The sequence below is a fragment of the Electrophorus electricus genome, chromosome 6 (genome assembly GCF_013358815.1).
Source record: "Electrophorus electricus isolate fEleEle1 chromosome 6, fEleEle1.pri, whole genome shotgun sequence".
Taxonomy (NCBI): domain Eukaryota; kingdom Metazoa; phylum Chordata; class Actinopteri; order Gymnotiformes; family Gymnotidae; genus Electrophorus; species Electrophorus electricus.
Genome location: NC_049540.1, coordinates 3,565,799 through 3,580,583, shown reverse-complemented (window position 1 = coordinate 3,580,583; position 14,785 = coordinate 3,565,799). Strand labels below are relative to the sequence as shown.

Sequence of the window (14,785 nt, the reverse complement as noted above, 5' to 3'; positions counted from 1 at the left end):
GTAATATTCCATTCATAAAATTCATTAATTTAAACGATAAAAAACGTTTATTCTGGTGAGTCGTAGTTACTTCAGCAGTTCTAAATCAAATATAAATCTGTATGACCAGGCGACCAGGTACTACAATTACACTATTCAACAAGTCGGACAGCATCACCAGCAAAGTGACCACCGTAATGTCGAATTGTTTTTTAAAGGCAAAGGACACTTAATCGCCTAGTTATAAGACACCACAACGCGATAGGAAACACGTCATTACAAGCTTTGCACAATCCTTGCAATGCACCTACTCTTTAGTAGGTCTCTTTAAAAGAGACGCCCGCAGTATCCTACCTTTGGCAGTCCTATTGTTTACACGAGTGACCTTCGTTCCCCGGTCAAATGTAGTCATTATCTGCGTCTCGACAAATATACCACAGAATAACATAAAGAATAAGCAGTATAGCGAAGAGGAAAAGGGCAATGAAGATGGCTTTAGTCACCGGCGACACCATAGAGTTCATGGTGCAGTGCACACTTGGACGCAGCCGACGGGGGCGTTCGGCTCGCGGACATCACCTCGTTTAAATTCTGGTGGTGTTTCATACCGCGTCCAATGCGCGATGACCAGGCAGCGGTCACGCGCGATTACATCTTGGAGGACATAAACTCTCGCCAGTCACGTGCCCCTGCTTTTTCTTTCAGTAAACTGATCTCAACTGAATTGTGACGTCCGACGTTTTATATATATATATATATATATGGAAATAAAGCAGAGTTTAGTCACATTTACAAATGTTATCAAGATGCCAAATTAATAAGTACTCTAAACCTGTGAGACTCCTCTAAATGTAAAACTGTAATAATTAAAAAGGAGCTATTAAATGGACCTGACTAACGGTAATTTTATAAACTTCATAATTTTGTAAAGCACAGTTTGACAGCCACCTCCTACCCTGTTCATCGCTGATCAGTTTCTGACCACAGGATCACGGGATTTTATTATAACCATTCATATGTCAATTGTGGGCATTGAGCTAGTATAAGCTTATTAGGCCAAGCAGTGTTGCCTACGGTCGTCCTCCCAATATGTTTCAAACAAACCAACAAACATATCTTTATAATAAAGGGAGTGGTGGGAGAGGTGAGTGATAAATAACTACAGATTTGTCACATCCAATGCATCACAGCCATAATGATTGAAATGATACACAGGTGTTCTTTTACTATTCTGATTTATTTCGACATGACCTCCGTAAGCATTTTTTCCTCTATGATGTGGCAGTGGAGTACTCAGATGTATCATCATCGTCGTCGTCATCATCATCGTCATCATTATCAACTTCTGCCGTCACCACGGAGGCAGTGAGCTCAGTCAAGTTGGCATTGCCTGTTAACATTTGAATGAGCTCAGAGGCATGTTTCTGCTCTGTCACAATCTTCAGAGTGAAACTGGGTTGATTGTTTCTGTCTAGACCACCAGCTGGAATGATCTCTATTTCAGCTGTTCTCCTGAGAGCAATAGGAAGATAAACAAAAGGCAATTGATTTGCATGTGAAGCAGAATGGAGAACTGGTGTGTCTGTCTGTGTCTGTGTGTGTTTAGGTATGTTTATAATAATGTTTATGATTGGTCGTGTGTGTACATGCGCACGTGTGTCAGTACTCTTTTGCTGTGTGTCTGTGATGCCGTCTCATGACCCAGCAGACAGTAGAGATGGCAGCAAGAAGGAGGAGTAGCACCACCACAAACACAATGAACACATCAGAACTCAGCCACTGAGAAACAGTGCTCATCCTACTGCCACTCATACCTGTACACACACACACACACACACACACACACACACACACAAATCAATGCTCAGCAATTGAGACATGGAACATACCCTACTCCCAGCCATACCTACCTACCTACACGCACGCGCGCGCGCGCACACACACACACACACACACACACACACACACACACACACACACACACACACACATCCCCACATCAATGCTCAGCAACTGAGACACGGAACATACCCATACTCCCAGCCATATTACACACACACACACACACACACACACACACACACACACACACACACACACACACACACACACACACACACAAACCTCCCACTCCATACACATGGGCACATAAGAATACTTTAGCAAATATATGTATAAAAATTGAAATAGCTGAAGATAATTACCAATTATTAATGTAGAAGAGAGAAACGATGCAGAAGGGGGAAAAAAACAGATATACGAATGGAATAAAGTTGTTATAGTTATATATATATATATATATATATATATATATATATATATATATATATATATATATATATATATATATATATATATATATATATATATATATATATATATCGGTAGGCCAGTGGTTCCGTTCGACGAGGCAGGCTAAACTGTGCAGTCGTCACGGGGTCTATAAATTGTTTCTATAAGTCTTACCATTTGTCGATTGTTGAACAGAACTAAATACCGAGGATGTCCCGTACAGTTGTGGAATCGTAGTAGCCAGAAGTCTGAAAATTTTTTAAAGTCGTCGGCGTAGAACACTGACTTTGATATTCCGGTTCTAATTCATTGTTACGACTCGTGATTGTCATCTTAGGAGCTTTCGACTGTACAATGAAAAACTATTTGTGACCCTCAACAACCTGTCTTCTTTCTTTTTTTTAACCATAATTTACTTTTAGCTTCGTGATGATAATGATACATCAGGTGTTCACATGGCCCAAATAAGCACTGGCCTAGATTAACGTTATTTTCTCTATGTTGAAATTGTATTTCACCTCGTTTGCCAACAGAGGGGGCCCTATACTTTCCTGGAACGTTTCACTTTCCTGTTTATTCAGGTGAGAACTTTGCCTCACTGTGACATTTATTTACCACAGCCGAAAGTATGGGCATATGCTTATGTAAACCAAACGTTAGGCAGAGCCCCCCAGCAAGCCAAAGAAAATACACATCTGAGAAAATATGCTAAATAAAAAGTTGTTGAAAAAAAAGTGAGACATTTGACTACCAGTTTAGTCAAGCAACCATATACAGTGCCTTCCAGATAGCCAGAGATGACGTAATTTATTCTTATTATTCATCCTAAATGACCCATGGCCAAGCTCTCATGATAAAGTTCAACAGTCACCTCTCCATCACAGCTGGGTTATTTCGTTCTTGTTTAGACTGGGTTCTCCATCTGTAAAAATATTTTGTGAAGGGAGACTGTCCTCAGCCCGGACCTTTGTCCCATACAGCCCAGGAAGCATCTCTGCTCGTGAAGCCCACAGATGGTGATGCATTCTGGGGATAAAGAGCAGTAGGAGCCCCCCTATGAGAGGTGGAACTCCAGCCAGGTAGAAAGCCAGGCAATAGTTCCCCAACTGGTCATGCAGTAGTCCTAAGAAGAATAGAAATAACCAATTAATTTGTCCTGCTTTTTGCTTTGAGATTTCTGAGGTAGATTTAATAGGCTATTAGTCAGTGTCAGCCAGGTAAGATCAATATAGTGGGAGCTGATTCAGATCTGAAGGACAACCTAGCCATCAGTCCCATGCGACTGGCCTTTTCAAATTCTCATGCATTTTAAGTCAGAAGCCTGGAATATATAGTAGCTTGCCAGGCTATGGAAACTGTTTAGTCTGCAGCAGAAGGTAATAGGAAGAGTCGGAGGTTGAATTAATGTTGCAGTGTATATGTTGGGGCAGGAGTTAGCAGTTAAGCTATTTGACTAGCAACCAGAAGGTTGCTGGTTGAAGTGCCACCAGTATCAAGCTACCACTTTTACGTCCCTGAGCAAGGCCCTTTAACTATCAATTAATCAAGTTGTACTCAGTCACAGTTATAAGTTGCATTGAATAAAAGTGTCTGCTAAATTATGCTATATCCATTATTTCCAGTAATACATCAAAACTGAAAATGTTTGATGATGTTTACCTGTGTGTTAAGATTATGCCAAATATGTCTGCCTACACATCCAAGTCATCTGAGTTGTCCAGCCATGTCTTACATTCCTCCACCCACCCAGCCAGGCCACTAACCTGCGAGTGGTGGGCCGGCCGTCATGGGCAGAGCCATGAGGCCCAGCAGGTAGCCGATCCCCTGCGACGCTCTCTGCACACCCAGCACCTCAAAGGCGACTGGGGCCATGAGGGTAAGGAGGCAGCCGTCGCACACACCCAGCAGCACACACACCACCACCAACCCTTCGAATGTCAAACACTGCGGGACTAAAATGGATGCCAGGCCCAGGAACATGAAAGACACAGCCTAGAGAATGGGAGGACAAGAGAGGCAAAAAGGAGGAAAAAAGGGGGGGAGGAGAGAGTGTGTGCATGAGAGAGAAAGAAATAGAGAGTGTGTGAGAGAGAGAGAAAGAAAGAGAGAGTGTATGAGAGTGAGAGAGAGAATTGAATTTTAACAAATGCTTTAATTAAATCAGTATAAATAGGTTAAGTACTACATCGTTATTGCATTACTTCACATACTCTTGAATATAACCTGGCTGTATCAGTTACATGAACAGGAAAAGATCAACTGTCCCTCCGTCACAGGGCAATACACGTGTTCATAACCATTCCAATTCAAACACCTCCAGGTTGTTCATGGCTTTACAAAATTTTAATTCAGAAACGCTGCTGGACTTCACCAGAGCAGTAAACAAAGGCAATATGTCCTGACCGGTTCAGAGAGGACCGCCATCTGATTCCATCACAAGTTATAAATCACGTTTTTGCATGTGTTTGTTGCAGAACACAAAAGAAACTGTAAGTTGGCACTGATGTATAAGAGATGTAACATAAGCACACAGTTTACCCTAAGAAACTACCTCAAGGCTCAGATCATATTTTCATTCAATCCTTTCTGTACTTAGCAACTGTCTCTTGGCCATTTAACAAATACGTGTGTGCAGAGAGAAAGAGCAGCAGATAGGACAACAGCCCACAGGTGTGATAAACAGGTGTGATACACAACCCACAGGTGTGGTATACTCTCCCCTGGTACAGAAGGTTCATACACTTTAGGGAATACTCTCCCCTGGTGCAGAAAATTCAGATGCTTTTTATGGCATAAGTGGAGGCCAGGTCTGTTCACCTTATTCAAGAGGGTAACAGAAGAGGTGATAAACCTTGCTTTTGGAGATCTTTTGGTTTACTGATTTAGTTATAAGGTAGCTCCTGAGGAGGTCTTGCCTAAGGAGGTCTTTCCTGAGGAAATCTATCCCAAGGAGGTCTCTCCTAAGGAGGTATTTCCTAAGCAGGTCTTTCATAAGGAGGTCTTTCCTAAGGAGTTCTCTCCTAAGGAGGTCTTTGCTAGGCAGGTCATTCCTAACGAGGTCTCTCCTAAGGAGGTCTTCTCTCCTGCAGAATTCCTGCTTCTGAAAACCACCCCACAGCTTTTAGTGCCCATTCTGCTACTGCTGATAAATTTCAGAGTGTAGCTCCAATCTCAGTCTATACCTGGCTTTAACATTCATATGTGCAAGAAGATTTTGATCAGCTTGATCAGGCATGTTACATTAGCATTAAAAACCACTTGCCTTTGCTATTTATCCTAAAGTGCTGAATCTCACCTGTAGGTAGATTTTGTTGAGTCCGGGTAAAAGGTCTCCAACATGGCCGAACACTAGGCGCCCCACTCCTGAGGATGCGCCAATACACACCAGCAGAATCCACTCTTTCTGCTCTGAATCCTCAAACTGCTCCTGCACAAAACTCATCTCACAAATGACACAGAATACAAAACACTTTTTTAAAGTTGGATGAGATGGAAAAGTTTAGAAACAGATCTTTACACAGTTCACAACATGTAACCACCATCTCTAAAAATAAAATGTTTTTCACACATGCCCCCTATAGATGATCTCCAGGTCCACTTAAAGGAACATAAAGGAAGAGAGGATCTGCTCATGTTCACATATTATTGAAAAGGAAGAGCAACTATGCATTTTTTATGTTGATAAAACAACAAGATTGATGACCAAAATGTTAATTAACCAAGAGAGATGTTGGGACTATTTATCAGTTTAAAACTCTCACTGTCAGATTTGTCATAAGCAAGCATGCAGAATCATTGTTATCAGAGACCTAAGCAAGAGCATAAAGATCATATAGCATTTTGAGTGTCTTGTCAAAAACTTCATGTTCTTATCCAATTTCAAGAAGCTTTCATAGCTATCTTTACTAACAAAAGCCAGGTATTATGGCCTCCATCTTTTAATAATTCTGAGTTATGATAAGCAGGAAATCTGCCAGGTCATATAATACCATAAAACAGGGTCTCAATAACTTGACCATTGGCATGTCAGATGGAATGAAGCTTGACTTCCAGGCACAGAGACTTCAATAAATATTCCAGGGAAGCTAACTTAAAGGAATATTCAAGAAAAAAGCATTAATCCCTGTGGTATTGATTGTCCAATACAGATGGCTATAGAAAAACATTACATTACTCCTTAATTTGGAGTTTGATGAACTAAAGAATTCCAGACCCTGGGCTATATGGTTTAAAATAGAAATGTCAAAACCACTCCTTACACAAACAAACAAACATAAATACTCACAAGATGAACATAAGGTACAAAATAGCCCAGTACAGCAATGGCTACACCAAATGCCCACATTCGGTAGCTAGGCACACAGAATATTCTGATCCCAGAAAATGTATTTTCTTCTGCAAGCGTACAGTGATGGCCTGTTTCTTGTTTGCTAATTATTGCAGTGGAGTTACTGTTAGGGAGAGTTGTTGTAGGATGCTCTGTTGAATGTTGTTGTGCATTGCCATTGTTTTCTGGAGGAGGTTGTTCCTGAGAGGACAACGGATGGTTGTCTTGGTGATGCAGAGCACTGTCATTGCCACTTTTGCTACTACCAAGCCTATTGTTATGGCAGTGTTGGTTACTACGCTCTGTTTGGTTGGTGTTACTCTGAACATCGCCATGGCATTCAGGGGTAGGTGGTGGACGGAAGGTGGCCCCTAGCAATGCAGCTTGCGTGAGGGGGAGCACACTCAGGATCTGGAATGTTCTCTCCAGCCCTAAGGGAACCAGCACCTCTTCCAGTAGCACAGGCAGTGCCACGGAGAAGAGACTGCTGCCAGCCGTGACAAGCCCATTGGCCAGACCCAGGTGTCTCTGGAAATATTGTCCCAGGATCACCAGGGTCGGCTGCAGAGAGTAGGAACAGCCAGCTCCAAACAACAGTCCATAGGTGAGATACTGAAGAGGCAAAGATCTGGTGGGGGTTGAGAGAGGAGGAGAATGGAGATGAGGGAGGAGGAACAAGGAAGACAGTTGCTTGACACTCACATGGACGAGATGCATATTTACAAAATGCTAAATGTCAACGGGGCACTCACTTTGCAAATGAACCTGTCAGAAGTCCCACAAATGCCACCAATGAGCCCCCCACTGCTGTAGCCCTGCAACCAAAACGGTCGGTAGACATGCTGACCAGGGGAGAGCACAAGAACACCATGCCCATGGACAGAGCTCCTATCCAAGCTAGAGAGAAATCAGAATCACCAGGGACATACAATGTAGGGTGGGGGTTGTATTATGTTATAAATTATGTATTCAGTTTTTTTATTATTGAAAACTGCAGCTAAACTGTTTTTATAATTTGATAGCATTACTGAAATATTAACTATTAAAATATACGTATCTCTGGGACTGTCTTTGGCTCTGTAGTCAGCAAAGAAAACTTTTAACCTGGACCACCTGTATTAATAGAGTTTTAGATGGAAGAGAAGGTGTGGATTCCCTCAGTGGTTGAAGACTGGTGGAAATTTGATCCAGACTTTCTAAAGCTTTGTAAACTGCCAGAACAACCCTAAAGATGATACTCATTAGAAGAAGTTAAGTCACAAACTAGGACTACATGTGCGCCAAAGTGCATGAATGATGGATGTATCTCTACTGCTATTCCTTATGACTTAAAAGTCCGAAGTCTTTAATTCACACAGTTCCAACGATCTGATAAAAGTGTTCATTCGAACCGCGGGATTAACCTGATGGTCACTGACCTTCCACGTTACTGAGAAAGTCTACTAGCAAATATGGAAGAGAGAAAACTAAATATGTATGTTACCATATTTGTATGCGTCGTATGACTTTAACTTACCTATTTGAAACTGTGAAACGCTCTCATTTGTTTGTTGGTTGGCATTGACCAGCATCACATGCAAAATACTGAAAGAATTCTGAATCGCGAAAATTGAGCCATTGCACCAAGTTGCGGCGAACACCACCAACCATCCATAACCTCCATCTGGGAAAAAGGAGTTTTGACGTGTCGACATGTTTGATGCATTATTTTCCATCGTCGCTACTGACTGCGTATCTATTTTGTGTGTGCTCGACTCATTCTGGCCAAACTTTAGATCGATCGACTGCTGTTCTTTTCGAGTCATTTCAGTACTACGTCCTGTGCGATTTTGACAGCTGTCCATGTTAATTCGTCTCTTGTTGTTCGGCTATTCAGCAAGTGGACGTCATATATTGCCACTCTGATATCAATTTCTCTGACATTTTCAAACCTGGTTTTATCCAACAAGTAGCCTTAGTAGCCTGATGTAAAAATGCTTGTTAAATAACTTTTAGCGAAGACAAACATTCGGTGTAAATGAATTCACTCAGTGCAACTAAACAACTTTTAGGTTGTGGACTTTCGCGTGGTAAATTTGTATATAACGCAAGTAAACAAAAACAAACAAACGTGAATAGATTATGATAAAAGAAGAACTATAATAAATTTCCTGGACCTTAGATTTAAACCCCAGATGTCAGAAACTGAAAACTGCTTTTGGGTGTAAAGGGCTACTGGGTGTAAAGTCCATTCATGCCACAAAGCATTTGGTCAAGAAATACTGGTTGATATATTTTGTATAAAAATGAAGACAATTACGGTACAGCATTATCTTTGTTTGCAGCATGTGTAGTCTATGTAAACACATTTCACATCTGAAGAAAAATAACCACTCAATCTTTCTCTAAATACATTCAGAAAACCAAACAAGTAGTCCGAACATAAACGAAAGGGGCTCCGAAAGCCACGTTACATGCAAGGAAATGAATAAACAAACGAGTACATTCATACAGTTGTCATTTGTTTTATCTAAACTTGAACGCACCCGCCTCAAAATGAACCAACTATTGAAACATAAGGCAATAATAACATCAAACGAAAACCAGAAACAGACTTTGGCAACGCCTCGGGTTTGGCAAGAATTCAGGCATTTGGTGAGTAACTTTGAAGAGCAGCAGTGCAGTCGTTATAGTTAATCTATAAAAAAAAAAAAAAGAAACTACATTCAGAATTGAAACACTGCTTGGCGTTGCTATGCCGCCAAAGATATTTTAGTTTTCATAAACGGCTCCTACGATCTATATAAATCAATACGGGAATTCTATATAATCCGTCACTGTTATTTTACGCTAAAAGAAGTCAGTCAGTCTCCAGAGTGAGATCTTTAAGCGTTGTAAACAAATTGGCTGGGAGCTGAGAGGGGAATCTTGTGTGGTGCGACCGTGACCGCGTCGGGCAGGCGGTCACTGAAACATGGAGATGAATAGAGGAGAGACTGCTTGTTGGACTTTCTCCTGGTACAGAGGGTAGAGGATCTGTTCCTTCCTATTCATCCACCTGGAGAAAGAGTGTGAGGGAGCGAGTGTAAATTGTTAAATCAGGTGAATTGGGAATGAACGAGGAATGAATGAATGAATCTATCTATCTATCTATCTATCTATCTATCTATCTATCTATCTATCTATCTATCTATCTATCTATCTATCTATCTATCTATCTATCTATCTATCTGTCTGTGTCTGTCTGTCTATCTATCTATCTATCTATCTATCTATCTATCTATCTATCTATCTATCTATCTATCTATCTATCTATCTATCTATCTATCTATCTATCTATCTATCGATCTATCTATCTATCTATCTGTCTGTCTGTCTGTCTGTCTGTCTGTCTGTCTAAGCAATTAGCCTAGACTTACATTTTCTTGAACATCCATAATATGAGAAAGAAGACAAGCACTACGATAATGACAATGGCCAGCGTGCCGAGCAGCACTAACACATGACACCCGGGATTGTCATTTACTCCAGTGTCTGTGGAAACAGGAAGGGAGATGATACTGATAAGACGGTAAGGAGAGATGCAGCGACCCAAATGGACTGTGCCAAGAGAGCTGTGTCACAAAGATTAGTACCAATAGAGCACTAGCTAGAATGTACTGTGTTTCACCTGGAATGCATTTTGATTGGCTCCAGTCGCTCCAGAAACCCTCATCAGCACAGTAACCATTAACTTTGGATCTGACCTGGAAGCAGCTCCTCCCGACTTTGCCCTCCCACAGGAAATCAGAGGACATCTCCTCAGTTTTATTCGTACACTGGAAATAATAAAGTAGGTTAAAGGAGCTTGTTGTAAGGCTCTTAAATGAAGTTATTTCAGTAATCTGCAGTACATAAATCATTTTCATAAACTTGACTGAACAGTTCAGTTTGCTGAGCTCTTAAGCCCCTCCATCCAAATGATCAAACGTAAACAACAACAAACAATCCCACTCACAAAAAAGTTCTTATTATTCAAAATGCCCTCCCTCCAGCCTCCACAGAACTTACACCAGATATACAGCTTACGCGATACATTAATATATTGAATACTAATTATAACTTATTAAATTATAAATTAATTTTAAAAACTGTTTTAGCACTACCACCATGGTCAGGGGTAAAATAAAAAATTGACTATTTCATCCCTGGGCATTGGCATTTATATCCTAGTTTCCCTGTCCAACATGCAGACAGCATAACCTAGCAAAGGAAAACCTGGATGTAAGTCTGCTTCAAAGGGCAATGCTCACATCAACAAGGGTAATGCTCATATCAACCATTTTATGATGTACCTGTAGAGCTATTAGGGAAATGAAAGTTCAAACTCAAAAAAAAGGGAAGCTTTTGGAGTAGAGGAGATGTTCTAGAACATATTAGGGAACAAAGCCAATCTAAACCAAAACAAAGGCTTATTTCCAGGATCCCAGGCACATGATTTGGATGATGACATCTCTGTTAGAGATTCTGGGCTCCTGGACAATTCTAACTATTATATTGCTCTGTGATTTATTTAATTCTGTGATGTGTGTGATAGATGTAAGTTGTGTTGGTACCTTCCAGACCCTGCCATCAATGAGCTGTCTGGTTGTTTCTAATTCATACTCCAGACACTGTTCTGGAACACGGCCAGCTGGGGCCTCCCAATGTGCCTGGACCACACTTCCCTCAACTACCACCTGCAGATTAGACACTATCGCTGGTTTTACTGGAGAGACAGGGAGGGGCAGAGACAGAGGAAGGCATTACAATTTTTTCACAAACTAGATGATCTAGTCCCGGGGTGTCCAACCCTGTACCTTAATACATAAAGGAAGTCCTATTTTAACCAAAGTCTCGCAAAGAATCACTGTGAACTGAATGTGGCCATGTAGATAAGCCAGTCAAAGACCTGACAGAACCTGTATGAGTTATGCAGCAACATCTGAATATGGTACAAGATAAGTCAGAGGACTTGGCTCAGTTCTTCCACAGGCACATGAGAAAAATGTCACAGGGCCAGATTGATACCATTGTTTGGGTACCATGAGTTGGCGTGGAGGTTGCCGCATAGATATGTTACCATGGTTTTGGACCTCCAGGGAGAAGTAGGCAGGGCTCAGAGGTCCTGCAGTGGAAGAGCCGTTCACACACACATTAAACTCAGAAAACTCCAGGAGAGTGTGTGGAGGGAAGCGGCATCCCTTACGGACCTCAAGAGATGGGATGTACTTCGGACATTCCTCAGCTTCCTGCATTTCCCTGTGCCTAAGAAAAAAATAGGACGAATGCCACACACACACACATTTTGAAGATACTGTACTTAGTAACTATGATGACAGTGTATTCATAAGGACTCACTTATACCCATGATAAATTCAGTAATATACATAATCAAGCATTGAATATAAAAACAAACTTATCTGACATTTATTTATGCATCTGTGATTATATAACCTGCTGATGTGCTGGTGCATGCTCCCCATGCAATAGGTTTTATTGTAAAATGATGGAGCCCTTTACCAGTAATAGAGATAATGCTTGGAGCTTGAAGGCGTAACAGATCCTTGCTCCCAAGTGCAGTCCATGTGCTCCTTATTAAAGTAAATGCAGTGAAATCCTCTTATCCTGGATCCAGGGATGCCTGGGGAGGACATTCATTTAGCTGCATCAATACTAGCATACTTTGGCATGGCCAGCAGGAAGATGTCTGGATGAACTAGCTCTCAGCTTGCAGCTGTTGGATAATTTGCTGTTTAAACTGACCTTTGGCTAATAAGGCTGCTTGGTATACTGTGTTTTACCCATGCTTCCCTAGTATTACACTGATTCCCTTCTGAACCCTATAAAAAAAACCCTCTTGTTTCTTTTTATAGAGTTTTGATGAACAACAGGGGAATTCTCACCCTGGTTTCAGGAAAACAACCAGATACACAAACTTATCGTCTAGATGTTTAACTTCATCCCAAAACATCTGGCGATAAATGTTACTGTTTTGCATATCACAGTCATGTCAGGTATATGACCCTTTCCTAAAATAGACTGAGGAAAGAAAAACAAGTCAGTGTCTCATTCAATAATCATGGCTAAACTGTCAACACAGAGTTGGCACAGAGGGGCTGCATGCATTTTACAAAAAATATTACAGGGTTGGCAGGTTTCACTTTGAGACAACGTCCACTCACTTGGTTCTTCACTCTCATGTCCCATAAAACCTGGGGGCCTATCAGAGGCCCGTTTTTTGATTAGGTGTGTGGAGTAACCTTGTGCAGTTTCCCTGAAACCTCTACACAAGGTTTAGTCTGATTATGCAGTTTCCCTGAAATCCCTACACAAAGCTTCAGTCTCTTTTCTCTGGCATAATGATCCCAGACTAAATTTCCCCTTTTCTTGGACTGTGTATAAACATTTGGCTGATTGATCCATGGCAGTGGTGGGCAAACCTGTTCCTGGGCTTATTCCCCAGTACAACTTAAGAAACCAGGTTTTTATCTTCAGATGTTGCCAACAACTTTGAAGGGTCAGGTGTTTTAGATTATGGCTGTAACTAAACAGCTCTAAGGAATTCTATATAAAATTGTGATAAACTTATTATTCTGGATACCTCTTCAATAACCCTGAACTGAATTATATATTTGAAGTATAGTGTGTTTACAAGCACTAACAAGGTACACAGCCAAAGTCTCAGTGTTAATAAATAATAACTTCAGTGATAAAGCAATTCTCAACATGCTGGTTTGTGTAAAGCTGCACAGTGCAGATGTGAACTTGTTTTAGGCTCCCAGGTTTAGACCTCACTGTCCAAATCAATGTATAGAACTGTTATGGACAGAAGGCAACATGTTGCCGGTGTCAATGCATAGGTCACCCTTTACCCTGACCCCTGCTTACCTGTGTGTTCAGGTGTGTGCTCAAACTTCACTTCCTCTCCCAGGATCTCTGTTCCGTTGGTGCATGCCCCCTTTATCAGGGTGAGCATCCGCACTTGAACAGGTTTCTCCAGGTCGAACTGGGCCGCATAGGACAGCCGGAGGGTCCTCACACTCTAGAAGACACACAAAGAAGGTCGGTTGTGGGAGTACTATGTCTGATTCAAAGATGCAGAAACTATGGAGCATGCTTTCACTAGCTCCAGTGAAGATTACTTTATTTCTGTCTTCACTGGTGTATCTGGAGAAATAAACCTTATAATTTGCAACCTATTATTAAAACACTAAACATTAAAACTTAGTATTACACCCATCTTCTGTCAGTTACACTGGCTGCCTGTATCACCAGAGGTTAATAAACAAACCACTCCTTAGGTTTAAAGTGTTAATTAAAATAGATTATACTATACTCTTCACAACTGAGGGTGAAATGCCTGAGTAGTCACACCTCTGTCCAAGCACTTCAAGAGGGATGCTTTAGCAGTTTGTTTCTATCAGACACTCAGATTCATCTCTGCGCTGCCTGGGGTTCATAATGTAGTACATTTTCCTCTTGGCCTACTGAGCCCTTCTGGGGAACTGAGCCAATGGTTCCAGAGAAGGCTGAAGCCTCTGGCGTGTGCTAAAAATAGCTAATTACACTTCATCTGTATGGCTGAGGGCTTTTTGCTGAGTCACCACTGAGGGCAACTTTGGAGATTTTGAAGCTCTGTCCTTTAAGCATTCCTGTGGACACGACCAGACATGACCTCCCACTTCGTAAACTAAAGATGCACTCTCAGTACGCATTGCGGCTTCGGGTTTTAGGAACACAAGGCATTTGACATCTGCTGTTTTCCATACAGCATGCAGCTGGTTTCAATCTTCAGACATTGTTGGCAACAGGTCACGTCTTAATGCAAGGAGATACAAAACTGCCACAAGGCTTGCCAGACTGAAAGACTTGCCAGATGCGCGATCCCCAAGGACCCAGCAGACAAAAATAAAAGACCTTAGCAAAGTCAAGGGATAGGATTTGCAGGGAGTGGCGTGGTCAGAGGGGGCTTCTCTCACTGAGTGGTGTAGCAACCACAACTAGATGCATCTGGGCAAACAGCTACAGGTAGAATAACGGAAATCCCAACCCAAACATGACCGAAACATAACCAGTAATGGTGACAGGAAGTGCTTATATGGTTTTGAAGAAATGGAACAAAGACATGGGACAGGCTATGCAAGCAAAGACTGACATTAATTTACACTTCACAGGAAATGCCTAAGG

General features: G+C 41.5%; 2 protein-coding genes across 2 annotated transcripts in view; both read right to left on the bottom strand.

Moving 5' to 3' along the window:
- Positions 1–1,250: 1,250 nt before the first annotated feature.
- On the bottom strand, positions 1,251–8,292 carry si:dkey-111e8.4 (uncharacterized protein LOC793802 homolog). The gene is made up of 8 exons (XM_035526864.1): positions 8,115–8,292; positions 7,351–7,495; positions 6,865–7,226; positions 6,557–6,666; positions 5,567–5,713; positions 4,035–4,263; positions 3,250–3,394; positions 1,251–1,491 (listed from the first exon to the last, which is right to left on the bottom strand). Exons 1-8 carry the CDS (start codon positions 8,290–8,292, stop codon positions 1,251–1,253), a joined length of 1,557 nt encoding a protein of 518 aa, XP_035382757.1.
- Positions 8,293–9,086: 794 nt separating this feature from the next.
- Positions 9,087–14,785, bottom strand: part of il13ra2 (interleukin 13 receptor, alpha 2) — an 8,215-nt gene continuing 2,516 nt past the window's right edge. The window contains exons 4-10 of the mRNA XM_027025181.2: positions 13,487–13,640; positions 12,119–12,239; positions 11,679–11,863; positions 11,173–11,324; positions 10,248–10,395; positions 9,997–10,111; positions 9,087–9,635 (exon numbers count right to left, since the gene is read on the bottom strand). Coding sequence (XP_026880982.2) covers positions 9,542–9,635; positions 9,997–10,111; positions 10,248–10,395; positions 11,173–11,324; positions 11,679–11,863; positions 12,119–12,239; positions 13,487–13,640 — 969 coding nt within the window. The 3' untranslated portion in view covers positions 9,087–9,541. The remainder of the gene's footprint in view (positions 9,636–9,996; positions 10,112–10,247; positions 10,396–11,172; positions 11,325–11,678; positions 11,864–12,118; positions 12,240–13,486; positions 13,641–14,785) is intronic.